At 43.1% G+C, this 26899-nt stretch overlaps 1 protein-coding gene across 5 annotated transcripts in view; it reads right to left on the reverse strand.

Moving 5' to 3' along the window:
- Nucleotides 1–5185: 5185 nt before the first annotated feature.
- LOC137355646 (frizzled-3) overlaps nucleotides 5186–26899 on the reverse strand; it is a 118918-nt gene continuing 97204 nt past the window's right edge. For 3 of the 5 annotated variants that reach the window (XM_068021024.1, XM_068021029.1, XM_068021037.1), the window contains 3 exons: nucleotides 21082–21230; nucleotides 15335–15568; nucleotides 5186–9722 (listed from right to left, as the gene is read on the reverse strand). In XM_068021024.1, the coding sequence (XP_067877125.1) occupies nucleotides 9512–9722; nucleotides 15335–15568; nucleotides 21082–21230 (594 nt within the window). In that variant the 3' untranslated portion in view covers nucleotides 5186–9511. Of the gene's footprint in view, nucleotides 9723–15334; nucleotides 15569–17597; nucleotides 17686–21077; nucleotides 21231–26899 lie in introns of those variants that run through there. The other 2 variants (XM_068021057.1, XM_068021047.1) reach the window with 2 other exon arrangements.

The raw sequence follows: 26899 nt of genomic DNA on the forward strand, positions 1-26899 counted from the left end.
TAATAGACTTTGAGCAAGTGAAAAGGGGGAGGGGGCTGTTCCTTTTCAAGTCCACCAATACAGAAAACCGACCTCTTAATAAGAAGTCTACAAGCAGCTAATTTCGTGACCTGCTGAAAATCCACATCTTTGAGAGAATCCTACAACAACTTTGATATACGACTCTGGCTATCAAATCCACTGAACTACACTTCAGGAGTGAAAACGCTTTTTTCACCAGGCCCGAAACGCATGCCTTTTCCCCAAGACGAGCCTAATCACGTGACTTATGAACTATTCCTTTGCAATTGGTAAAAGTGCACTATCCTCTTTAACAGCTGTCTTTCTCGAATGTGTGTGTGCGCGTGAGAGAGAGAGAGAGTTAGACTTTCGGTGTGAACAAAATAATCCTCTTTCTTTGAACCCACAAAAAGTGTGCTGCTGGTTACTCAAATTGCCCATACACTCAAGGGTTAAGAAACACACACACCTTCCTGGTCAAAAACACCCTGATTACAACAGCAAAGGGATGTGAACTGGGGTTTCCATTCTCTCAATTCTGTCCGTAACAGAGAAACACTTTTTTTTTAAAGCAGTAACCTGCTTAGCACTTCCAGCATTTTTTTTTAAAAAACGAGAGCTAAGTTTTGGGAAAATGTTTCTATTCCTTAACTTTTCATAGAAAAAAACCATAGAGAAATTATGGCACAGAAGGAGGCCATTCAGCCCATTGTTCTTGCTCCGGCCGAAAAAATGAGCCACCCAATCTAATCCCACCTTCCAGCACCTGGTCTGTAGCTTTGCAGGTTACATCACTTCAGGTGCATGTCCAGGTACCATTCCTGGCAGTGAATTCCATACACCCACACACTCTGGGTGAAAAGGTTTTTTCCTCATGTCCCCTCTAATCCTTCGACCAATCACCTTAAATCTGTGCCCCCCCCCCCCCAATCTCCCCAATAACTGACACCTCTGCTAGAGGAAACAGGTCTTTCCTGTCTACTCTAGGCCCCTCACCACATCCGCTGCACTACCCTCATCAATACTCCCTTGTTACTTCCTCAAAAAACTCAATCAAGTTAGCAAGACATGACCTTCCCTTAACAAATCCTGCTATCCCTAATTAATCTGCACCTGAGTATCAGTTTACCTCATCAGAATTGATTCTAATAATTTACCCACAGAGGTCAGACTGATAATTATTTGGCCTATCCCTTGCTCCCTTTTTAAACAATGGTGTAACATTTGCAGAGCTCCAAAATTTTTTAATTCTGATTTTTCTTCCAATAATCAGAGTTAATCCTGCTGCAGTTTTAGTGCGTTCAGAAAATTGAAGCATTAATCTTGAAAAGTAGAAGTGGGTAATTGGAGATTGACTGTCAGCTTGCACTAAGTGTGGTGAGTGAAAAACTGAACTTTGATGGTCAATGCTCTCTTTTACCCTCCTCTCAGCCAGGAAGATCTATTCCTTTTACAACTACCCTTTGATGAGATTTTCTAATGACCCTGTAGAGAGTGGGGCCGTCACATTGAACCAGCAGATAGCAGTGTGACTAACATACTAAACCAGAGTGGGGCAGTTGCACCCAGGATTTCCGACACAGCAAAGTCCTAGTCTCAGCTGCGCCTTAAGAGGGATAATGAAGGAAACAGTGGCCTCTGGTCTGTACTATCTAGCAACATGTTTAAGAGAACCTTTGGCAGAACCCAGAGAAAAGGCTATGTGCTCTCCCCTTCCCCACACCCCTAGAATGATTCATAGCTCCACTCCCCACCTCAATAATTTAATGCGGCAACACATAGCTAGAACTCAGGGCACTGGATTCCAAGACTAGAAGGGCCTGGAGCTCAAGTCTCAGCCCCAGCTTAGCTTTCGTTAGTCTTTGCTGAGGGAAGGAAGCTGAATCCTGGCATCAATACTCAGCACAAAACTAAAACATCTTAAGCAATTTAAAATATGGCTACTGTTAAAGAAGGCACTGGTGGACCAGTCTGGTCGAACATTTTGAGCAAGTTGCTAGGTTATGGAAACTAAGGAACTAAAGGCCATTCAGCCCCTTGAAACTGTTCCACCATTTAATTAGATCATGGCTGATCTGTGTGTGCCTCAGCTCCATTCACCTGTCTTTGTTCCATATCCCATGATAACCTTATCCAACAAAAATCAAAGATCTCAGTCTTGAAAGCACAAATTGATCATCAGCACAGCCTAGCTCTAATTTTAAGATTACGCCCCCTTGTTTTGGACTCCTCAGAGGAAATAGGTTCTCTGTATCGACCCTATCAAATCCTTTTACCATTTTAAAAACATCAATTGAATCACAGTCTTATCCTTCTTGCTCAAGGGAAAACAAACCAAGTTTATGCAACCTGTCCTCATAATTTAACACTCGAAGCATCATTATGCTTCTAGTGAATCTGTACCGCATCCTTCCGAGGCCCTTCCAAAGGTGCTGTGCTCAGAACTAAATGCAGTATCTCAGATGGAGTCTAAAAGACAGAAGAGAGAACATTTAGTTAATAATCTATTAAAAAAATAAGTTTTTTGAACATGCCAGCCTGGATTATGTGCCTGTACTCTGCCATCAGAACTCTAGTCCTCACTTCACATATTGAGATAAAAACAAGAAATGCTGGAAATACGCAGCAGGTCAGGCAGCATCTGTGGAGACAGAAGCAGAGTCAACGTTTCAGGTCAGTGACCCTTCATCAGTTCTGATGAAAGGTCACAGACCTGAAACGTTAAAGCTATTTCTCATTCCATAGATGCTGCCAGATCTGATTATTTCCAGCATTTGTGTTTCATTTCAGATTTGCAGCATCTGCAGTATTTTGCTTTTATTTGAACTGTTAATATATCTTGTTTTATATTTTATATATTGGGTTGGATTTTTCAGTCAGCGGTAAAGCAACAGCACCTGCCACTGACCTTGAAGAAAGCTGCCCACAAAGATCTAGTGATCTCTGTGGTGCGGACTTCCCCTTTCCTGATGACAGTTGAATTTGGTGCCATGTCACGGGGGTCTCCAGGCATCCAGCAGAGCAATGTCATCAAGCAGGGGAAGGAGCAAATCACATTGAAATATTCTCAGACCATAAACAAGGAAGTAAAACTACTGAATCCCTTCACTTTTAATTTTCAATTTTACAGATAGCGAAATAAATGATTGGGACAGACACATGGGATTAAGGTAGAAGCTAAAATATCAAACAAATTTTAAAAAAGTATTTTAAAAGTATGGCATTTCAACAACCCCCATCCTCCCATGCCCACATCTGTGTCCTGGGCTTGCTGCAATGTTCCAGTGAACATCAACGCAAAGCTCGAGGAACATCATCTAATTTACCGATTAGGCACACTACAGCCTGCCACTGAACGTTGAGTTCAATAATTCCAGAGCATTACGGCCCCCCCTTTTTATTTTCAGTATTTTTTCTTTTCTTTTGTTTTAGCTTGTTTCATCATTCATTTTTCTTACCATGTGCCTGCCCACTTTTTTTTCATGTTTGTGCTTTGGGCCAGGGCTGTTCATTTTTCTATCCATTAACACCCTCTCGGCACTAATGCTTTATCTTTCAACACACCATTAACATACCGTTTGCCTTTGCTCCATGACCTTCTGGTCAGATATTCTCGGTGACCCTGTCCTATCAACGCCATGCCTTCTGTTATCTCTTGCCCCACCCCTACTTTATTTGCTTAAAACCTGTTACATTTCTAACCTTTGCCAGTTCTGATGAAGGGTCACTGACCTGAAACATTAACCCTGCTTCTCTCTCCACAGATGCTGCCTGACTTGCTGAGTATTTCCAGCTTTTCTTGTTTCTATTTAAAAATGTGGGATTGTTTATCTTAACAGAGATATTTGGCATTCAACAAATATAAAATTACTCTTTCAGGGCCAGAGAGGTTGTTTAGCAGTAATTATGAACTTAGTATGAGCTTAAAAATCCATTTACATCTCATTTAACAAAGTGTAATTTTTTTTCAAGAGTTGTGACAGCTAGACTAACATGAGAATAGAACTTCTCTGCAGCCTCAGTTAATTTCTGAAAATGTATGAATGCATTTGGCACAAATCAACTTTTGAATATAAATGCAGTTGGTTAAAAAAACTAAATTTTAATGCATTAAGTGTCAACCTAATGTGTACAAAAATCAAACAATGCATCAAGATGACATTAAAAATTAAAATCACACAACACGTGGAAATCATGATTTCATTATTTTATTAAAAATCTACTGTTCTCAAAAAGGTCTAATTTACCACTACTACATTTCAACATCTATACAATCACAGTTAAAGTGCTAAAACTGAAAAAAGACTGAACAAAACTAAATATCTGAACACAATTCTAATGTAAACAAAAAGGTTCTTTATGGGGCAAGTGCAAGTTACAAGTTTTTCTCTTTTGACATTTTAGATTTGGACACAGGCCCAACTGATGTCCCCTTTCTACCACATGGTGGTTTCTGATGGTAAAGGCAAGAATGCTCAACAACCCAACACTCCTGCTGTCAGAAGGAGCAACCAACTCCTGGAACATGGATTGCAGCTGTTGCCTCCAACCAGGAAGGTGCTGATGGCAGCTGTGTGTCAGCCCACCACTCTGTGTGTGACCTGATTGTGGGTGAGCTATCGGGCCAGCAGTGTGGCTTTAGTATAGCTACCCTCACATCTGTTCCTAACATGGGAGAAGACTTATAGGCAGATGGGCACTTCGTGTAAATGAGCATGATCAGTAATGGGCATCATGTTTGTGACTTGTGATAAAAAGTAAATCTCACAAATGAGCAATTCCTGCTGAACCAGCCTCAGGACAAGAGCAACAACTCAACGGGAGCTAAATAATAAAGGGGTAGAAATTGACAGTCAGCTATCAGCCACTGCTTTCACCCAAAGTCAACAACTAACCAGGGTCAGCAAGCCCAGCACTAGGTGGCATTGTGAGTATGCAACCATCTGTTTCAGTGCTTCACAATCAATTCAAGTGCAGCCATTACGACTTGACCAGAATAACATCAAGTTACAAAATTACAATAAAGAAACAAAAACTCTCCATCTTCATTGGCTCCTTTTGACCATTCCAATTGACATTAAAATTTTATCCAGTCCCCTATAGTACCTTTCTGTTTACACATCTTGCAACATGTCTTCACCTATTAGGATTCATAATAAGTATTACTGTTGGCTGGGGTGGGGGGGGGGGGGGGGGGGGGGTGGAGGGGCCTTGAGATCTTTCTATGCCATCCACAACAGAAAAGTCTTTATTTTTAATTTAAAAAATAAAAGCAAGGCTGCCATAAAAGTTGAAAGAGAAGATGACTGATTGGACAAAACTATGCTTGGGTTTGGAAAGTCTAAAGATTGGCAGAGGAAGGCCTAGAAAGGCAAGAAATTTCAGTGTTGAGGCACTGGGAAAGAGGAGCCGGAGACTGAACAGTCTTTGATTTCAAAATATTGACTCTGTAGGGAATCACATAGGATAGTGTTTCTGGAACTTTGCAGGAGCAAGGGAAAAATGCAGAGATATCAATAAAACAGAAAGGCTGCAATGCAGTGATGTGGGATAATTAAGGTGAGCAAGGGATTGCTTTATCTTGTACTCTGTACAGCAGGTCAGAAAAGCTTCCTGGATGTGTTCATATATTGGGACAGCTTCAGCAAGTTAAACATTTGGTCATGAAAGAACACAAGCTCTTTGAGGCCAATGAAGATTTTGAGGACTATAATGTTAATTAACAAAAAGAGCTAAATGTTAAGCAGTAGATACTAGTTCGACTTATGAAAGGTGAAAGAAACAGTGCTTGCGAGGAACTGAAAAACATTATTTTCCCTGTACTAAATGTCATGGAAGAAATAAAGATATTGATATTTAGAAGGCAGATCAGGAGAAATTTTTTCTCAGTCATGAGTCTTTGGAATTCTCTTCCTCAAAAGGCAATGGAAGCAGAGTCTTTAAATATTAAGACAGAGATAGACAGATTCTTGATAAGCAAGGGGGTGAAAGGTCATCAGGGTTGGTGGGAATGTGGAGTTGAGGTTACAATCAGATCATCCATGATCTTGTTGAATGGCGGAGCATGCTTGAGGGGCCGAGTGGCCTACTCCTGCTCCTAATTCCTATGCTCATTACACCATGAGGAGTCAGGTGCACGACCTGAAGGAACCTGATGAATGTAGAGTTGACTTCAACAAAAAGCAGATGGGGTTGGACCATGTGTGGAGGTCACCAGTGGTGTGTTATGAGGTGAAAAATCTCTTTAAACTGAATTTAAATTCTCAGACTGATTGGTCAGACTTGAACTCCTGTTCTCTGGATTACTGGGTTAAAAGTGTGTGTTTAGTTAAACTCAGATAAAGTCTGACTTTTCAAAACACAAGCATTTGGATTTCAGTTAGACTGTGAAAACTATCTGGTTTGTTAGAGGGTCTTTGCTGAATGAAGCGGTTCGGAATGCTGGGGAACAGTTAGGAGATCTAGTTTATTTTGCATCATTAATTGGTGCAACTTAAATCTTCATGTCAATTAGAACTGTCACTCTCTCCATTCACCTTACTGTGTAATGAGCATTGCCTTATACAGGATTAACTCACCCAGCTTTAGGGACACTTCATATACACGAGAGACATGTGAGCTTGCCTAGGTTACAAGGGATTGATATTATTATACCCATGGGTTATAATGCAGCTAGATACAAGGCAGCGTGAGTCACTTCCATAAAATTAAGGTGATCGGACTGCTTAGAAAGAATGAACGAACTTGTATCGATGCAGTGCCTTTCACAACCTTTGGACATCCCAAAATACTTCACAGCCAATTTGTGCACGTCAAAAGCCCACAAACATCAATGTTATAATGACCAGAAAAGTTAGTGACCTTGATTGTGGTGGAAATAATTGAATAGTGCCATGGGAATTTTTTTCTGTTCACCCGAGGGGGCAGACGTGTCTAACGTCTCATTCAAAAGATGGCACTTCTGATAGTGCAGCAGCCCCCTCAGTACTGACATAGATAGGAGTGGCTGCCTAGACCTTGTGCTCAAGACTCTGGAATGGGACTGGAACACATTACTTTCTAAATCAGGTAGGAGTGACACCACTGAGTTACGGCTGACACCAATGATCTAAATTGGAGCGTCTCAGAGACCTTCATTGACCTTTATAATCAGTGAAATGCTAGGCAAATATTCTAGGTTGCAGAATTGGTGTATTTACACAGCAAACACCTTTGTGAAAATGTTGGCGAGTGTTTGAAAGCACCTATGTCAACTGAGACTCAGTAAATGGTCAGCAGAAGAGACAATTACAAGGCGGTTCCACTTTTTGAAATCCTATTTCAGTCATTTCAGGCAAACTGCAATTGAAAATTTATTTTGCCACATGAACATTAAAACCTAAAATTGCTGCTGGGAAGAAAAGAGAGCCTATCACAAGGAGCTGCCGAGCCCTTGACTGGAAAGACTTTTGCATAGTAACAGACAGTACTTGGAAAAAAACAGAGGGGACACTCCCTGAAACATTCAATCCACAATGGACTTTTGATTACCAGACGTTGAAGGTGGAGAAGCTAGCATTCCAGGTTAATTGCTAAGATGGCCGAACACACAAACAGACGTGGTCAGACCAGTTTAGCCACATGACTAACTGGCTGTTGGAGTTTTTTTTTTTAAACTTGAACTTGTCACAGTGTGTTTGAAACTCAGAAAGCTGTTTGTTCCTGGACTGAAAAGACGTCTCTCCTGTCTGCACTCATCTCACTGGCTTCGGAAACCATTGAAGACACATGAACCCCAAGAGAGAAAAGTCTCCTACAGTGAACAAGGTTTAAGAATACTGAGCCCAACGAAAAACAAGAATTACCTACAAAAGGACTATAAGTGAGTTCGAAGCACAGTAACAATAAACTCTTCTGCTATTGCCTCAAACCTCTATTTTTCTTCTGCTCTTTTCTGTCTCTATTTGCATCAGTGTATTGCATATGCATGCTAGCTTGGGGCATGGCGTATATCTGTGGGCGTTAACTGAATTAGAATTTAAGTTTAAATAAATTTCACTTTTCTTCTTTAAACCCAAGGCGGCCTGTTCGTGCTCATTTCTTTGCCGTATAATTGGAAAGCAGTGAACAAGGATTCACCAAGCGGGAGCTCAAAACAGTGTGTTTAAAAAAATTAAATCCTGTTACAATAAGATCAGGTGAAGGCTGAGAAAGACCCCGAGGAACCTTTCTCACCTGGTCATAACAGATAGATACTAACAAAAGATCAGCAGGGGATATTTTATGGTTGCAAAACCAACAAAAGAAAGAACCCAGAGCTGTTGGAGGTGGCGCTTCCAGCAGCAGAATTCATTTGTTCAGATGTTGTTAGTGGTGAGTGGTGGGGCATGGAGGAGGTGGGGGTGGTGGGGCATGGAGGGGGTGGGGTGGTGGGGCATGGTGGGGGTGGAGGGAGCGGGGGTTGCAGGTCCTACTCCTGTCACAAGTTACCAGGAATTACTGGAGCCATTGAGCTCCCCAGTACCTGCTAAACTGTACCATTAAGATGAGTAAGCAATCTGCACTTCGATGCACCGACACATTACAGATCAAAACCCCCACCCAGACACCATGCTCCCAACCTAAATACACACATCAGGCCACAAATTAACCCCACCCCACCCCTCAAAAGCAATACACTATTCAACCAATACAGAAATGCACCAGAGACAGACTAATAGATCCGTACAGCTGCCTCATATTACCTATCCTACAGGACAGTTATTAGATGGGACACTGTGAGGTAGCATCACAACGTCCTGACATGAATAATGACTAAACAAAAACTTTGCATCAGCCCCTTTATAAAATCTACCTCATTTCAAGTTAATGCAACATTTTTCGACATCATTTGATAATCACTTTCATATCATGGGTCCTATTTCTAATAACAGGATTTAATTTCAGAGATGGGAGTCCTGAAAACCAACAGGCATGTGATTATTGTCCTTGCCACCCGTGCCATAAACTTAAAAAATAGTTCCAAACAATGATGCTTTTGACCAATGTGTAGACATGAGCACAGTGTCTTCAGAGTCACATTTTGCACTAGAAATGTAGCTGCTCATTTAAAGATGTCCTGCAATGCTATAACGAGAGGTTTTTGTTGTCAAGCATCATCAGCCTTGAAGAGGAATCCAAACTTCCTACTCTGCCAGTGTTAGAGTAGTCAGAGCCAGCAGCGGTGTGTTGGGAGTGAAACACCAAACTCAGCTTCTGAATTTCCTCCCCTTTTGCTTTTAGACAGGTGTAAATGTGTCTGAACTAGTGCTTTTCCAAAGACGACGTCATGCCACTTTTTTGTCAATAACCAGTTAAAGTTCCTTGGCAGTACCAGTGGCACTGAACAAGATTACAATTAAAGGAGACCCATTATTTGTTTCTGTTGCTGACCTATTGTAGTGTCTGCGATAAAACGTGTTCCCTCCTGTAAATGCTTGTCTCCTGTTAACCTGTGTGCCCTTTGGCTTTGCCATGGATGTAGAGGCTTTGATTAGGCACTCGTGCAGTCTTCCTCAATGACCCGGTTCATGCTGGTACCATGGGTGATATGGGTTGCCGGATTGGTCAGGTCCCTGACACTGCTTTGCCGGGACTGGTCATTCAGACGGTGCAGGCTGCTTTGCCGGGACTGGTCGTTGAGCCGTGGCAGACTACCATGCACCAACCGCTCATCCAGACCTCTGAAGCTGCATGGTGTGTATCTGATGAGAAAAATGGCCAAATTTCTATTAACCATCACATAGTCAGCAAGGGTTTATAAAACACAACAAGGTTGGAGGAGGTTTAGACCAGCAGCATCGAGCAAGTTTCAAGAGCACCACTAACTAAGGTGAGGTAATGCTATTCTCCTGTTTGAGCACTGATGGTGGAGACTCAAAGAAATCCAGTGACAACTTAAACTTTCTATGATTCTATATAAATATAAGGCACAGAAAGAGGCCACTTGGCCCATCGTGTCTGTGCCAGCTGAAAAACGATCCACCCATTCTAATTCCACCTTCCAGCATTTGGTCCGTAGCCCTGCAGTTACGGCACTTGTGGTGCACATCCAAACTCCTTTTGAATGAGTTGAGGTTCTCTGCCTCAACTACTCTTTCAGACAGCGACTTCCAGACCCTCACCACCCTTTGGCTGAAAAGGTTTTTCCTCATCTCCCCACTAATTTTTCTACCAATCACTTTCAATCTATGCCCCCTCAACACTGATCTCTCTGCTAAGGTGAATAGACCCTTCACCCCCACTCTATCCAGGCCCCTCAAAATTTTGTACATTTCAATTAGATCTCCCCTCAGTCTTCTCTGTTCCAAGGAGAACAACCCCAGCCTATCCAATCTTTCCTCAAAGCTGCATTTTTCCAGTCCTGGCAACATCCTCGTAAATCTCCTCTGTACCCTCGAGTGCAATTACATCCTTTCTGTAATGACGTGACCAGAACTGCACACAGTACTCAAGTTGCAGCCTAACTAATGTTTTATATAGTTCCTGCTCCCTGCTCTTATATTCTACTCCTCAGCTAATAAAGGAAAGGATTCCATATGCATTCTTAATCACCTTATCAACCCCTCCTGCTATCTTGAGGGATCTGTGGACATTCATTTCAAGGTCCCTCACTTCCTCTACACTTCTCAGTATTTTCCCATTAATAGTGTATTCCTTTGCCTTGTTTGACCTCCCCAAATGCATCATCTCACACTTCTCCAGGCTGAATTCCAATTTGCCACTTTTCTGCCGATCTGACCAGACCATCAATATCTTCCTGCAGCTATCCTCCTCACTATCTACCACACAGCCAATCTTTGTGTCGTCTGCAAAAGCCTTCAATGCAATAAAGCATCCCAGAGTAGGTTATTGGAGCTATAACCAAGAATAAAGCCAGTGGACACACCGACTGCTACTGAAAAGTCACCACCTAACTCGAACTCATACTCTCCCTGCACATCCCCCCTTCTTCCCTTTTGCAGTTTACAGGTGTTTAACACCAAAATGCGGTGTCATGTAAATTACAACCTTCCGAACTAATTCTGTACTCTCTCACACCCTCCCTGTGTTGGCAGGGTTCAGGACCTTAGATTGTGATGTAAACATTGAATTTCAAAATCTGACTTACTGTAATCTTTTAATCTTTCTCCAATGATCTCCTCTACCAGAGGCATCCACTTTCTGCTGCTAGCCATCTATCATGCATAAGCCTCGATGAGAATGCTGCAGGCCATTCTATCACATGCAGCTTCATGAACCAGCCCGATACTGCCCTCACAATGTCTGTATGCACACCCCTCCAGCAGGGGCCACTGGATAACTGCACGGGGAACTGAGGATGTGTAGTGCCCCCAGTATGACCCAGCTGACATCAGGGAAGGATGTTCCTGTTCTAGAGCACAAGAAATAGGAGCTTGTGCAGGTCATTTGGCCCTTCGAACCTACTCTACTATTCAATAAGATCATGGCTGATCATCTACCTCAACTCCACCTTCCCACACTATACCCACATTCCTTAATTTCCTTAGTACCCAAAAATCTCAGTCTCTGTAGTGATTATACTCAATGACTGAACATCCACAAGTATCTCTGGTATAGAATTCCAAAGCTGCACAACCCTGAGTTAAGGAATTCCTCATCTCCGTCCTAAATGGCTGACACCTTATCTGAAACTGTGACTCTGTGTTCAAATTCCCCAGCCAGAGAAACATTTTCTCAGCATCTACTCTGTCAAGCCCCTTTAAGTTTCAGTTCAATCACCTCATTCTTCTAAACTGCAAGGAAGATAGGCCTGGTCTACTCAATCTCCCCTCATAGGACAATCCATTGCACTCCCTCTAGGGAAAGTATGCCCTTCCTTAGATAAGGAGACCAAAACTGCACACAGTGCTACTCCAGGTGTGGCCTCAACAAAGGCCTGTAAAATTGTAGTAAGACTTCTTTACTCATACAGTAATCCCTGTGTAACAAAAGCGAACATACCATTTGTCCTCCTAATTGCTTGCTGTACCTGCATGTTAACTTTCTGTGATTCATGTACAAGGACAACCAGCGCCCTCTGAATGCAAACATTTCCCACTCTCACCCTTCAAAATTTATTTTATTTTATTTTTCCTACCAAAATGAATAACTTGACCACATTGTACTCCATCTGTCATGCCCAATCATCCAATCTACCTATACCCCTTGCTAGCCTTTCATCCTCCTCATCGCTTACTCTCCCACCTAACTTTGTCAGCAAACTTGCATACGTTACAGACACTAATACAGACCGTACATAACTGAGGCCCAAGCACTAGTTATAGCCTACCAACCTGAAAATGTCCTGTTTATTCCTACTATTTTCTGTCCATTAACCAATCCTCAATCCATGCTAATATATTACCTCAATCCCATGAGTCCTAATTTTGTATAACCTCACGTGCAGCACCTTATTTAATGCTTTTTGAAACTCCAAATACACTACATCCACTGTTTCCCCCTTATACATCTTACTAGTTACATCCTCAAAAAATTCTAACAGATTTGCCAATCATGATTCCTCTTTCATAAATCTGTGTTGACTCTCCTTAATCATATTTTGATTTTTTAAGTACCTTGTAACCATATCCTTAGTAATAGGTTCTAGCATTTTGCCTGCTACTGATGTTAGGCTTACTGGCCTATAGTTCCCTGTTTTCTCTCTTCCTCCTTTCTAAAATAGTGGGGTTATGTTTACTACTTTCCAATCCTTGGGAACTGTTCGAGAAACTAGGGAATTCTGGAAGATCAAAACCAATGCATCCACCATCACTGCAGCTACCTCTTAAAACCCTAGATGCAGGTCATCAGGTCCAAGGAATTTGTTGCCACTTAGTGTCATTAACTTCTCTGGTACTATTTCTTATACTGTATTTCTTTAATGTTTCTCATTCTCACTAGACCCTTGGTTCTCCATTACTTTCAGGGATTTATTTTTGTGTGACTTCTGCCAGGAAGACAGGTACAAAGTATTTGTTTCATGCCTCTGCCATTTCCTTATTCCCCATTTTAATAGGCCCCCATTTTCTTTCACTAATCTCTTCCCACTTACATACTTACAGAAACATTTACAGTCAGTTTTTAATGTTGCTTGCTAGTCTACTCTCGTATTCTCTTTCCTTATCAATTTCTTGGTCGTCCTTCGCTGAATTCTAAAATCCTCCCAATCCACAGGCTTATTACTCTTTCTGGCAATATTATAAGCCTCTTCCTTTGATCTAATACTAATTTTTGACTGGTCAGCCACGATTGAACCACTTTTTCTGTGGAATTTTCGTGCCAGAAAGCAAAGTATGTTTGTTGCAAATTATATATTAATTCTTTAAATGCTAGCCATTGCTTATCTTCCATCACATCTTTTAATGTAGTTTCCCAATCCACTTTAGATAACTTGCCCCTCATACTTGAATAGCTTGCTTTGTTAAGATTTAGGACCCTAGTTTCAGAAGTAACTAAATCACTTTCAAACCCAATATAAAATTCTATCATAGTATGGCCACTCTTCCCTAGAGGCCCCTTTACAAGGTTATTAATTAACCGTCTCTCATTGCACTATACTAAATCCAAAATAGCCTGTTCCCTAGTTGGTTCCTCAATGTACTGATCCTCCCCACTACTACTGCAATTTGGTTTGCCCAGTCTATATGAAGTCCCCCACGATTGTTGTACTACTCTTGTTATGTGCACCTCTAATTTCCTGATTTATATTCTGCCCTACACGACAACTACTGTTAGGGGGCCTATAAACAATTGCCATCAATGTTTCCTGCCCCTTGCTTGCTTTCTGTCCTTTCACCCAAACTAATTCTACTTGCTTCTGATCAACTGCTCATTGAACAAAATGGCTGAGTCACTGGCTGGGGATGGAAAAGAGGCATCACTGAACCCTGGCTCCCCAAAGTAGAATGTTTCTCCATTTAAACAGCACAACGTGTGGCATCAGAGCACCCTCTCTGCAGCCCAGTCTACTGCTTGCTGCGTGTTACACCAGCAGTCTACTTCAACAGATAATCTGTGACATTAATTATTACTGCAATATCTTTTTCAATCAACACTTTGCAAATAGATGCACTATCAGTTTACTTTGTCACTAGATTAAATAAAAAGTTTAAAATACAGGAAGAAGGTAATTAACAAATGCATTGTGTTCTGCTGTTACTGAACTTGCATTTGGGTGGCACAGTGGTTAGCACTGCAGTCTCACAGCTCCAGGTTTGATTCGGGGTACTGACCGTGTAGAGTTTGCAAGTTCTCCCCGTGATGGCCTGGGTTTCCACCGGGTGCTCCGGTTTCCTCCCACAGCCAAAGACTTGCAGGTTGATAGGTAAATTGGTCATTGTAAATTGCCCCTAGTGTAGGTAGGTGGTAGGAAATATGGGATTACTGCAGGGTTAGTATAAATGGGTGGTTGTTGGTCGGCACAGACTCGGTGGGCCGAAGATCCTGTTTCAGTGCTGTATCTCTAAATAAATAAAAGCAATGAAATAATTGCATGGCTAACTCAGAATATTACTACATAGTTTCACATAGTATTTATATCACAGACACAGGCCATTTGGCCCAACTGATCCATGCCATATTTCTGCTCCACACGAGCCTCCTCCCACCCTGCTTCACCCAATCCCCTATCCTTCTATCCTTTCTCCTTCATGTGCTTATCTAGCTCCTCCTTGAATGCATCTGCATGATTCACCTCAACGACTCCATGAGTTACCAAGTTCCACATTCTCACCACTCTTTGAGTAAAGAAGTTCCTCCTGAATTCCCTAGTGACTATATTTATGGCTTCCAGCTCTGGACTCACAAGTGGAAACATCTCTCGATGTCTATCTTATCAAATTCTCTCAATCTCAGACCTCCTCCTCAAGTCTTCTCTTTTCTAGAGAACAGCCCCAGCCTGTTCAATCTTTCCAGATGGGTATAGCCTCTTGGTTCTTTTATCCTCCTTTGTACACACGGGTACATATCTGTGAAAGCATGCGGACAGCTAAGCAATACAAAGATGCTTCTTAGCTGAAATTCACATCTCTGCATTTGAGCTGCCTCCTGCCCCTAATTATCATGCTGATAACAGAGCTGTGAGGCAAAACAACTCACCCACAACATAGCCCGCTGTCACTTGACCCCTTCCTCTTGACTTTTATACCTGATTATCAAAAATCAAATACTACTGCTAAATGATTTAACCAGACGTTGTGAAATCCAACATTAGTTATTTAATACAATAATCCAAACTGAACAGTGCAGTTTCTTATCTGATAATTTCATTTTAAAAGGTGGTTTGCTGTGATATTTCTGTAAGTATTCAGCTCACCTGCCGTCCCGTGACCTGTGCAGGCTGCCGTGATAACTGCTGAGTTTACTGTGGACACTGCCAGCCTTGCTCCTCTGATCGTCCATAACGGCGAGTTGCTGGGAGGAGGCGTGAGTGGATGTTCCTTGCGTAGAGGTGCCTCGGGATTTCCGGATGATTGGGGTGTTGGGGTCTCTCAGCAGTGACTGTGCAAACTCGGGTTCTTGCAGCACTTGGCGGCTCTCATTTACAGAGCTGAAAAAAAAGGCAGGAAATTTGTAGAACACGTGTAAAGAGAAGACAATTCTCAGGGTAACTATTGAGTTTCAGTCGTCCCCCATCCTCCAAGAGAACGTTTCCTAACCTTTGTTTCTGATTGCCAGCTCTGTTTTGACAGATTTAAAAGTTGAGTTGAATACTTTATTTATTGGTCTCAGAAGGGGTACAATGCAGATTCACCAGAACAAGGAGGCCTAATCTTAAAACTGGAGCCAGGTCATTCAGGAGTGAAATCAGGAAGCACTTTCCCCTCATGTCCCCACACATAGGATAGTTGAAATCTGGAATTCTCTCCCACAATAAGCTGTGGATGCTGGGGGTTAATTGAAATTTTCAAGGTTATAGATTTTTGGTAGGTAAAAGATCAAGGGGTATTTAGAAATCTGTCAATCTCTGCTTTAAACATACTCAATGACTGAGCTTCCACAGCCCTCTGGGGTAGAGAAGTCCAAAGACTCTCAGCCCTCTGAGTAAAGAAATTTCTCCTCATCTTGGTCCTAAGTGGCTTCCCGCTTAATTTGAAATTGCGTCCCCTGGTTCTAGCCTCCCCAACCGGGGAAACATCTTACCTGCATCTACCCTGTCTATGCCTTTAAGTATTTTGTAGGTTTCAATGAGATCACCTCTCATTCTTTGAAACTGTAGAGAATACAGGCCCAGTTTCCCCCATCTCTATTCATAGGACAGTCCCACCATTCTGGGAACAATTCTGCTGAACCTTCGTTGCACTCCCTCTATGGCAATAATATTCTTCCTAAGGTAAGGGGACCAAAACTGCACACAGTACTCCAGGTGTGATCTAACCAAGGTTCTATACAATTGAAGCAAGACTTTGCTACTCCTGTACTCAAATCCTCTTGCGATAAAGGCCAACATACCATTAGCCTTCCTAATTGCTTGCTGCACCTGCATGTTAGCTTTCAGTGACTTATTGACAAGGACAGCTAGGTCCCTTTGTACATCTACACTTTCTAATCTCTTGCCATTTAAGAAATGCTATGCACATCTGTTCCTCCTACCAAAGTGGATAACCTCACATTTTTCCACATTTTACATCTGCCATGTTCTTGCTCACTCACTTAGTCTGTCCAAATCCAGTTGAAGCCACTTTACATCTTCCTCACAGCACACATTTACACCTAGTTTTGTCATCCGCGACCTTGGAAATATTACACATCCAAATCACTATTATATATTGTGAACAGCTGGGGCCCAAGTACTGATCCTTGCGGTACCCCATTAGTCACAGCCTGCCAACGCGAGAATGACCCGTTTACTCCTACTCTGTTTTCTGCCTGTAAACCAATCCTTATTCCATGCCAGCACATTACCTCCTATCCCATGTGCTTTAATTTTGCTAACCAAACATTTAGATGAGCACTTGAAATGCCATAGCATACAAGGCTACGGGCCAAGTGGTGGAAAATGGGATTAGAATAGATAGGTTTGATGGCTGGCGCAGACACAGTGGGCCGAAGGGCCTGTTTCTGTGCTGTATAACTTCGTGGGATATGCATCAAAGGTGGGTAAATGGAGTTGAGATACAGATCAGCCAAGATCTGACAGAATGACTGAACATGCTCGAAGGCAGAATGGCTTCCTCCTGTTCTTATTTTCAAGAGACCCCTGTGGAGTGAACTTGCTTCTCAGTACAGGATACAAAATGCAGACACCTTCTGAACAAATGAAGGTCATTGAGTGCAACAGGCCTTACAGGACAAAATTTCACCTGTGTTGATTCACCTAGATAGATGATAAAAACACAAATGTTGTTAATCAGACACAAGTACAGAAAATGCTGGCAGTTTTGAGGCCGGCATAACCCCAAGCTGCTAGCTTGTCTTTTCTTCAGGTTGATGGAGATGCTCTGCATTTCCAGTGGCAGCCATGGCTCAGCAGGTAGCTCTCTTGCCTGAGTCAGAGGTTTGTAGGTTCAAGTCCCAATCCAGACACTTGAGCTGTAATCAAGACTGACATTTCAGTGCAGTACTGAGGGAGTGCTGTACTATTGGAGGTGCTGCTTTTGGGTTGAGATGTTAAACCGAGGCCCTGTCTGCCCCCTCAGCTGGACATAAACGATCCCTTGACACTACCTGAAAAACAATCAGAGCTGAATGTTCAACTCAAGTACTAGAGGCACAAATTCACTAAGCCACATAGTTCTCACACCATGAATAGATTTTAATGACGTCTAAAACGTGACTTATTACTTAGAAATGTTTCCAAACTTTTCAATCAATCATTCACGTTCAAAGGTTTTAGCCAATTACATCTTATGAAATGATTCTGGAACAATTCCTTTTAATTTTTACACTCTTCTAAGAAGAGAGATAGGAAGAGTTCAGGGCCGGCATGTTCCTGTTAGATGGAAGGGCAAGGCTGGCAAGTTTAGGGAACCTTGGTTGACGAGGGATAGTGACGGTCTGGTCTGGACAAAGAAGGAGGCATATGTCAGGTATAGGCAGCTGAGATCAAGCAAGTCCCTCGAGGAGTATAGGGGATGTAGAGTACACTTGAGGAGGAAATTAGGAGGACGAAAAGGGGCCATGAGATTTCCCTGGCAGATAAGATAAAGGAGAAACCTAAAAGATTCTTTAAGTATATTAAGAGTAAAAGGGTAGCTAGGGAGAGAGTAGGTCCCCTTAAGGATCAGTGTGGTAATCTATGTGTGGAGCCACGGGAAATGGTCTTAAATGAATACTTCTTCTCTGTATTTACCGTGGAGAAGGTCGTGGAAGCTAGTGAGTTCAAGGGAGGGAACACCGATATCCTGGAGCATATCAACATTACAAAAGGAGGTAGGTGTTGGAGGTTTTGAAGCACATTAAGGTGGATAATTCCCCAGGGCTTGACCAGGTGTATCCTAGGATGCTCTGGGAAGCAAGGCAGGAGATTGCTGGGGCCCTGGCAGAGATTTTTGTATCATCGTTATCCACGGGTGAGGCACCGGAAGACTAGAGGATAGCTAATGTTGTGCCTTTATTTAAGATGGGCAGCAGGGATAAGCCAGGGAACTACAGGCTTGTGAGCCTTACATCAGTGGTGGGAAGGTTATTGGAAGGGATTCTGAGAGACAGGATTTATATGCATTTGGAAAGGCAAGGTCTGATCAGGGATAGTCAGCATGGCTTTGTGGGAAATCATGTCTCTTGAATTTGATTGAATTTTTCGAGGAGGTGACCAAGAGGATTGACGAGGGCAGAGCGATGGATGTTGTCTACATGGACTTTAGCAAGGCCTTTGACAAGGTCCCGCATGGTAGGCTGGTCCGGAAGTTTCGAACACATGGAATCCAGGGTGAGCTAGCAAATTGGATACAAAATTGACTTGATGATAGGAGGCAGAGGGTGGTAGTGGAGGCTTGCTTTTCAGATTGGAAGCCGGTGACCAGTGCTGTGCCGCAGGAATCGGTGCTGGGCCCTCTGTTGTTTGTCATATATATTAATGACTTGGATGCAAATGTAGGGGGCATGATTAGTAAGTTTGCAGATGACACCAAAATTAGTGGTATAGTGGACAGTGAAGAAGGTTGTCTAAGGTTACAACAGGATATAGATCAACTGGGAAAGTGGGCAAGGGATTGACAAATCAAATTTAACGCAGACAAGTGTGAAGTGATGCATTTTGGGAAATTAAACCAGGGCAGGACATATGCAGTAAATGACAGGGCCCTGGGGGGGGGTTCTGGAGCAGAGAGACCTTGGGGTGCAAGTACTTAGTTCCCTGAAAGTGGCAACACAGGTAGAGAGGGTGGTGAAGGCGGCGTATGGCATGCTTGCCTTTATCGGCCGAGGCATTGAGTACAAGAGTTGGGCAGTCATGTTACAGTTGTACATAACTTTGGTTAGGCCGCAGTTGGAGTACTGTGTGCAGTTCTGGTCGCCGCACTACAGGAAAGATGTGATTAAGCTAGAGAGGGTGCAGAAAAGATTCACAAGGATGTTGCCTGGCTTGGAGGGCTTGAGTTATAAAGAGAGATTGGATAGGCTGGGTCTGTTTTCCCTGGAGTGAAGGAGGCTGAGAGGGTACATGATAGAGGTATATAAAATTATGAGAGGCATAGATAGGGTAGATAGCCAGAGTCTGTTTCCCATGGTATGGGTGACTAAAACTAGAGGGCATAGACTTAAGGTGAGAGGGAGGAGGTTTAAAGGGGATCAAAGGGGTAAATGTTTCACACAAAGAATCGTGGGTATCTGGAATGAGCTGCCAGAGGAGGTGGTGGAGGCAGGAACAGTATCGACATTTAAGAGGCATCTGGACAGGTACTTGAACGAGGAAGGCATAGAGGGATATGGAATTAATGCAGGCAGGTGGGATTAGTATAGATAGGCATTAACGCGGTGGGCCGAATGGCCTGTTTCTATGCTGTACAACTCTATGACTCTTCTCAGAAACATCCCAACCAAAAGGGAGTATATACTAGATACAAAAGGCTAATGCTTAACTGTAGGAACCTCACTGGCAGGAAAACACTTTGGAATGTCAGGTGGAGCGGAGTTTCTCACCAGTGCCGCTGGTGGACAAGGCTCTCTGGTGAATGGACTGGTTGGATAATTACACTTACCATCCCTCCCAGCCCTGCCCCATCACCCCACTTCCCCCACCGAGGACAACGCTGGGGTTTACTGGCCAAGGTTTAACGCCTCTAGCTTTTGATAGAGTTCAGCTGTGAAAAGTGGGGCAGTGTGCATGTCCTCAGTCTTCAGTGAGGCACTGTTTACATGCAAATATTCATCATTCATAAAGGGGTTCCTGTGGACGTCGGTCAGTCTTGATCAGAAATGGCACACACAAATTAAAATGTGGTTTATTTTAAAATTATAGGAACCAATGCAGTGAGTCAGCTGTGAATTACAGCCAGAGCAACCCATACTGGAACCATACACAGTCACTAGAGTTACTACCTCCATTCCTTAAAAGGAACTGTGTCAGATGCATGGCACTTGTTCTCTCGCATACTCAGTGCTCACATACAGCTCAGTGGGCTGCCCTCCCCTTCTTAGTATAGAGAAAGGCTGGAACCCATGTAAAATTCCTCGGGCTATATGCATCACAGAATGTGTGACATGAAATGTAAATATACTTCATAAATATAACCTGTAATGGCAAGTGTTGAGGCACCTCATATGCTGTACTGAAAGAAACTGACCTATATTGCACTTTATGTAATGCTGAATTTGAACTGTTATGTAATATACTTTTAAAAAATTTTATGAATAAAGTACTTTTTTGGGAAAAAGTCTGAGACTTGCCTAGGCATGAGTGGAAGCCAGTTCGCTGCTTTATGAATGAGGCAGCAAGACCCAAAAAATGAAAGGGGACAGAACACCAACTTACCCCGCTCCCCCACCTGCTCTCCCTGTGGACATCTATGTTCCTTTTTGCTCACTGACTCTGATAGTGTTTCACTGCACCCTACAGAATGCATGAAGAATTGGCAGTAATGAGGTGTAAATGAGCAGGAGCAACACAAGGAGCATACTCACTCTTTCTTTTTGCGTCCATGGAAGAAGCTGGCCCATTCAAAGCAGGTCTTCTTACTGCCAACCCAAAATACAGAGGGAATCCCAACCACCAGAGCCATCAGGTACTTCATGAGGAAGAGAATAAGATCGGGGCGGCTCACCTGGGTCACCTAGTGACAGACAAGGATAATTTAACACATGGAACAGCGCAAATACAAAGAACAGCAGTGTCAGCATATTGTGGAATATTACAACCAACTCAGTCGGATGAAAGGTTTGACTCTATTCTGATTAAGTTTCACATCTCAATTAATTTCCCTCTTTTCTTCTGATTGACTACACATCCCATCCCACCACAACACACTCTGTCATACTGCATCGTATTACACACTGCCGCATCCCAGCCTCTAAACTGTGCTGCACCGTAGATCCCTACCTCGCTCCACAGTGCGTTCACCCATGAGCCTTGAAGGGAGTGTAAGGTGCATTGTTCTCTTCATTAATTTTAACAAAAAATGCACAAGTTATAAAGGTTTTTTAAACTTTATTTCCATTAAAATTAGTGAAGAAAGTACAGCCCTTAGCAACTAAATGAATAGCTAGTTTCTAATCAATACATATATTAATTTACCAAATTCACATGACACCACACAAGAGATGGTGAAATGCGACAACATTTCTACAAGCCTCAGTAACTGTGCACTCCACTGGAGTTTATTGCTCATAGAATTCAAGGAGACCATTCCGTGTAACCATAGTATTTACTACAAATAGCTACCTGTATGATGGGGAGCTGAAAAAAGGCCAAATGGCTACTGCCTCAGGAAATCAATGAGGGAGGGGAAAATAATTATGGAGAAACATGCGAACAGTACCCCAGGCCCCACAAGAAAAGCAAGCTCCACTCAGGTTATGCCTGGCCTTTTGGCAGCCTCTACTGTGTAGCTCATATCAAAACATGCAAATGATACCACTTGTGCCTAGAACCAGGAAACTGCATCCAATATTTTTGCTCCGAGCAACTTCACCAGTCTGCACCAAATATTTCAGCAGTTTACAGATGCTAATGCAGCTTTTTTAACCCAAGGTACAACAAATTGTAATGGCCTATAATTTGATCCATGCTTCTAAATGCAGTAATGTATATCCTGAACATTAAACAAATCATTATTCCTTGGACAGGGAGGTGCTGTGCAAACCAACACCGATCAGTTTACGTCAAGAAATCCAAACTGCATGTGACAATGGAAATCTACAAGCTACATATGAAGGGATCAAAAGGGTGTTTGACACTGCCATCACCAAAGTTGCTCCCCTGAAGTCGGCAGATGGTCAAGTACTCACTGACAGAAGTAAACAGATGTTCCACTGGGCTGAACACTCCTGTGAGCTGTACTCCTGAGAGTCAGGCATCTCCCAGTCTGCATTCGATGCACTTCAGCAACTTCCAGTCATGGATGAGTTACATGAAGAACCTTCATCACTGGAGCTCAAGAAAGCCATAGGCCGCCTAGCAAACAGAAGGGCACCGGGCAAGGACGGAATCCCAGCCCAATTGCTCAAGCATGGAAAGTCCCGTGTGTCATGGTCCTGTAGTTTTTTTTTTTGGAATATGCAGTTTACCTTTAAGGCTTGCAAGGGATCAGTATTGCTTTAAGAGCCAGCAAGCCTCAGGAGTTATAGGAAGGTGCATCTTCATTGCCTTAGAAACTGCAGTTTGGAGACTGTGATTCAAATGGTGCATGCTCGTTACCATAGATTTAGCCACTGGAAGTGAGCCTGATGTCATACATTTGTTACAATTAAGTTTTGAATTGGCTTATGAGTTGAAGACAGTTTGATCTAACAGACACAGACTGACAGAGGACACAGCTGTGGTGTCAGCACTTGGAAAAATAAGGGCTCTCAACCATTTAAACGGAATAGGAATTTTGTCTGTTTAATTATCTCCTCTCAAAATTCTAAAAAGTCAAGCCAAGACAGAGATCCCTGGTAATTTAAATTGAAGAAAGGGAAGTTAGACTGTGACGATCTTTTATCCCTCAAAAAAAACTCAAGTCAGATTGCTTCTGTTGAAAGTGTTTGCAAGTCGTTGATTGTCGAAATTCGCTGGACTTCAAGCAACACTCTCCGAGGACTTCGAACAACAATGGAGTGTAAATTTGCAAGGACTCTAATTTTTTCTATTTTAAATGTTGTTTATATCAATGTAGTTTTTCTAATTAAAAAAGAGTTAATTTGTTGATTTAAAGATACCTGGTTTGGTTAGACTCATTTGCTGGTTAATAGATGGTACAATTTGGTTGGGTCTTTCTTTAATTTGGAACGTTTTAAATGATATGTTAGGCGATCTGTGGAACAATAGGATTGAATTATCAGTGCGTCTCTCCCACCACAATCAGAATCGTATATTTTGATTGGGGGCTTTGTCAGGAGCGGTATTACCGCACCTTTATGACCTTCTCTTTCTCTGCTGGAAAGTAGGTTGTTCCACAGGAGATGCGAGATGCCAAAATCGTCTCACTATAAAAAAACAAAGGCGACAGAGGAGACTGCAACAACTACAGGGGCATCTTACTCTTTGGAGTCACGGGGAAGGCCTTTGCTAGGGTCACACTTAAAAGACCCCATAAACTTGCAGACTGAGCGTACCCGTACAGTGTGGTTTCTGTGCTTTCAGATCTACTGTGGATATGATCTTCTCCATACGCCAGCTACAAGAGAAGTGTAGGGAACAGAGTATCCCCCTTTACCTTACTTTTGTAGATCTCACTAAGACATTCGACACCATCAGCAGAGCAGGGCTTTACAAGATTTTGGGAAAAACTGGCTGTCCACCAAAACTCCTCAGTCTCATCCGCTCCTTTTATGACAACATGCACCGCACTGTACAGTTTAATGGCTCCGCTTCTAATAGTTTCGGAGTGAAGAATGGAGTGAAACAAGGCTGTGTCCTAGCCCCCACTCTGTTTGACATCTTCTCCATGCTCCTGACCTTTACCTTCCCTGCAGATATGGCAAGAGTCTACTTGCAACCTAGGTCAGACAGCAAGCTGTACAATCTATCAAGGCTGAAAGTGAAGGCAAAAACTCATCATGTCCTTATCAGAGAATACAGCAGAATATAGATAGATTGGAGAGTTGGGCAGAGAAATGGCAGATGGAGTTCAATCAGGGTAAATGCGAGGTGATGCATTTTGGAAGATCCAATTCAAGAGTGAACTATACAATAAATGGAAAAGTTCTGGGGAAAATTGATGTACAGAGAGACTTGGGTGTTCAGGTCCATTGTTCCCTGAAGGTGGCAACGCAGGTCAATAGAGTGGTCAAGAAGGCATACGGCATGCTTTCCTTCATCGGACGGGGTATTGAGTACAAGAGTTGGCAGGTCATGTTACAGTTGTATAAGACTTTGGTTTGGCCACATTTGGAATACTGTGTGCAGTTCTGGTCGCCACATTACCAAAAGGATGTAGATGCTTTGGAGAGGGTGCAGAGGAGGTTCACCAGGATGTTGCCTGGTATGGAGGGCGCTAGCTATGAAGAGAGGTTGAGTAGATTAGGATTATTTTCATTAGAAAGACGGAGGTTGAGGGGGGACCTGATTGAGGTTTACAAAATCATGAGAGGTATAGACAGGGTGGATAGCAAGAAGCTTTTTCCCCCAGAGTGGGGGAGTCAATTACTAGGGGTCACGAGTTCAAAGTGAGAGGGGAAAAGTTTAGGGGGGATATGCGTGGAAAGTTCTTTACGCAGAGGGTGGTGGGTGCCTGGAACGCGTTGCCAGCGGAGGTGGTAGACGCGGGCACGATAGCGTCTTTTAAGATGCATCTAGACAGATACATGAATGGGCAGGAAGCAAAGAGATACAGACCCTTAGAAAATAGGCAACAGGTTTAGATAGAGGATCTGGATCGGCGCAGGCTTGGAGGGCCGAAGGGCCTGTTCCTGTGCTGTAATTTTCTTTGTTCTCATCAAAAAAACTCCTTTACGCTGATGGTGCTGCACTAATCGTTAACACAGAAACTCAGCTACCAAGACTTATGGACCGTCTCTCCTATGCCTGTAACTTGTTCTCCCTGACTAGAAGTGTCAAGAAAACTGTGGTCACGGGACAAGATGTTGCATCTCCGCCCCGGATTACACTAACCCCCCCACTGGAAGTGGTTAGCAAATTCTGCTATCTTGGGTCCACGATGACAGACAATCTGTCCCTTAATGCACAGCTCGATACACGCATAGGGAAAGCAGCTACCACCTACAACCTCTTGCTGACTTGCGAAATGCGCATGGGATAACACCAAGCTGACCTTTAGGACCAAGCAGATGGATTATAATGCCTGTGTTCTTCGCACCTTGCTGTATGTCTGTGAAACATGGGTGACTTACAGCTACAAGGAAAAAAAAGCTCAATAATTTCCATCTTTGCTGTCTGCAGCGCATTATGGGTATATCCTGGCAGGACAAAATCATAAATGTGGCAGTCCTCTCAAAGGCAGAACTCCCAAGTGTGTTGGCATGAAGGCGGCTTCAGTGGATCGGACACGTCCACAGGGTGGAAGATGGTCGCATACCCAAGGGCCTTCTGCATGGTGAGGTAGCTGGGGCCAGATGACCAGTAGGGCGCCCAAAGCTCCGCTTCAAGGATGCTTGCAAGTGTGACATGAAAGCCCTAAATGTGGACTATCGCTCTTGGGAGTCACTAGATGACAAAAGAGGGAAATGGCAACACATCCTGTGGACTGGTGTGCACTACCACGATGACCAGTTGCTACAGCAGCTTGGCAATAGGCACAAATGTCAAAAGCAACTCAGTGTCACTTGGCAGCTTCACGATCAGCACTTGTGGCAGAACCTGCCTCGAGGATTAGCCTTCACAGTCATCAACAAAGTTACACCAAGAGAAGACAGCCCACCTAAATGGATTTTTTGCTGCATGTCCATCATCTTTTATAGATGAAAGGATGCCAACCATTGTGAGGTATACAGCTCCTTTAATTCAAACCACAATCAAATTCTGAGTGAGGAAACTTGATAGGTAGAGGATTACTGAATTGGAAAGAGAAATAAGATTGAAACCGGATGGACCACCCAGCATCAACCTCGGTATCAAATCTGGACACGACAAAGGCACATCCAGCCAAGGCAATCCTGCAAAGTCCTCCTCACCAACATCTGGAAACATGTGCCAAAATTGGGAGAGTTCTGCTACAGACATGCCAAACAACAGCCTGGCAAAGTCAAACTCACAGACTCCCACCTACCACCTTCCTCAGTGGATGAATCAGTACTCCTTCATATTGAACACCACTTGGAAGTAGCAAGGGCATAGAATGTGAGGGACTGCAATGCTCATCACCAAGAGTAGCTTGGTAACACCACTACTGGCCAAGTCCTGAAGGACATAACTGCCAGACTGGGCTTGCTGCCATTGCTGCAAGAACCAACATAAGCAAAAAACCTACCTGACCTTGTTCTTACCGATCTACCTGTTGCAAATGCATCTGTCCATGACAGAATCAGCAGCAGTGACCATTGCATAGTCCTTGGGGACAGCAGGTCCTATCTGCACACCTCCCAAACCTATAAAGGACAAGCATAGCAGGTGTTCTGGAACAGCATCACCTCCCAGTTTCCCTCCAAGCCACACACCATCCTGACTTGGAAAATAGATCAGCATTTCCTCGTCAGTGGGTCAAAATCCTGGAACTCCCTACTTCCCACAACAAATGGATCAGATCAAAGCTTTGCAGTCCTGCCACATCCAGTCATGAATGGCGGTGGACAATTAAACAACTAAGAGACTCCGAAAACATCCCCATCCTCAATGATGGAGGAG

The sequence above is a fragment of the Heterodontus francisci genome, chromosome 3 (assembly GCF_036365525.1).
Source record: "Heterodontus francisci isolate sHetFra1 chromosome 3, sHetFra1.hap1, whole genome shotgun sequence".
In the NCBI taxonomy this organism is placed as follows: Eukaryota; Metazoa; Chordata; class Chondrichthyes; order Heterodontiformes; family Heterodontidae; genus Heterodontus; species Heterodontus francisci.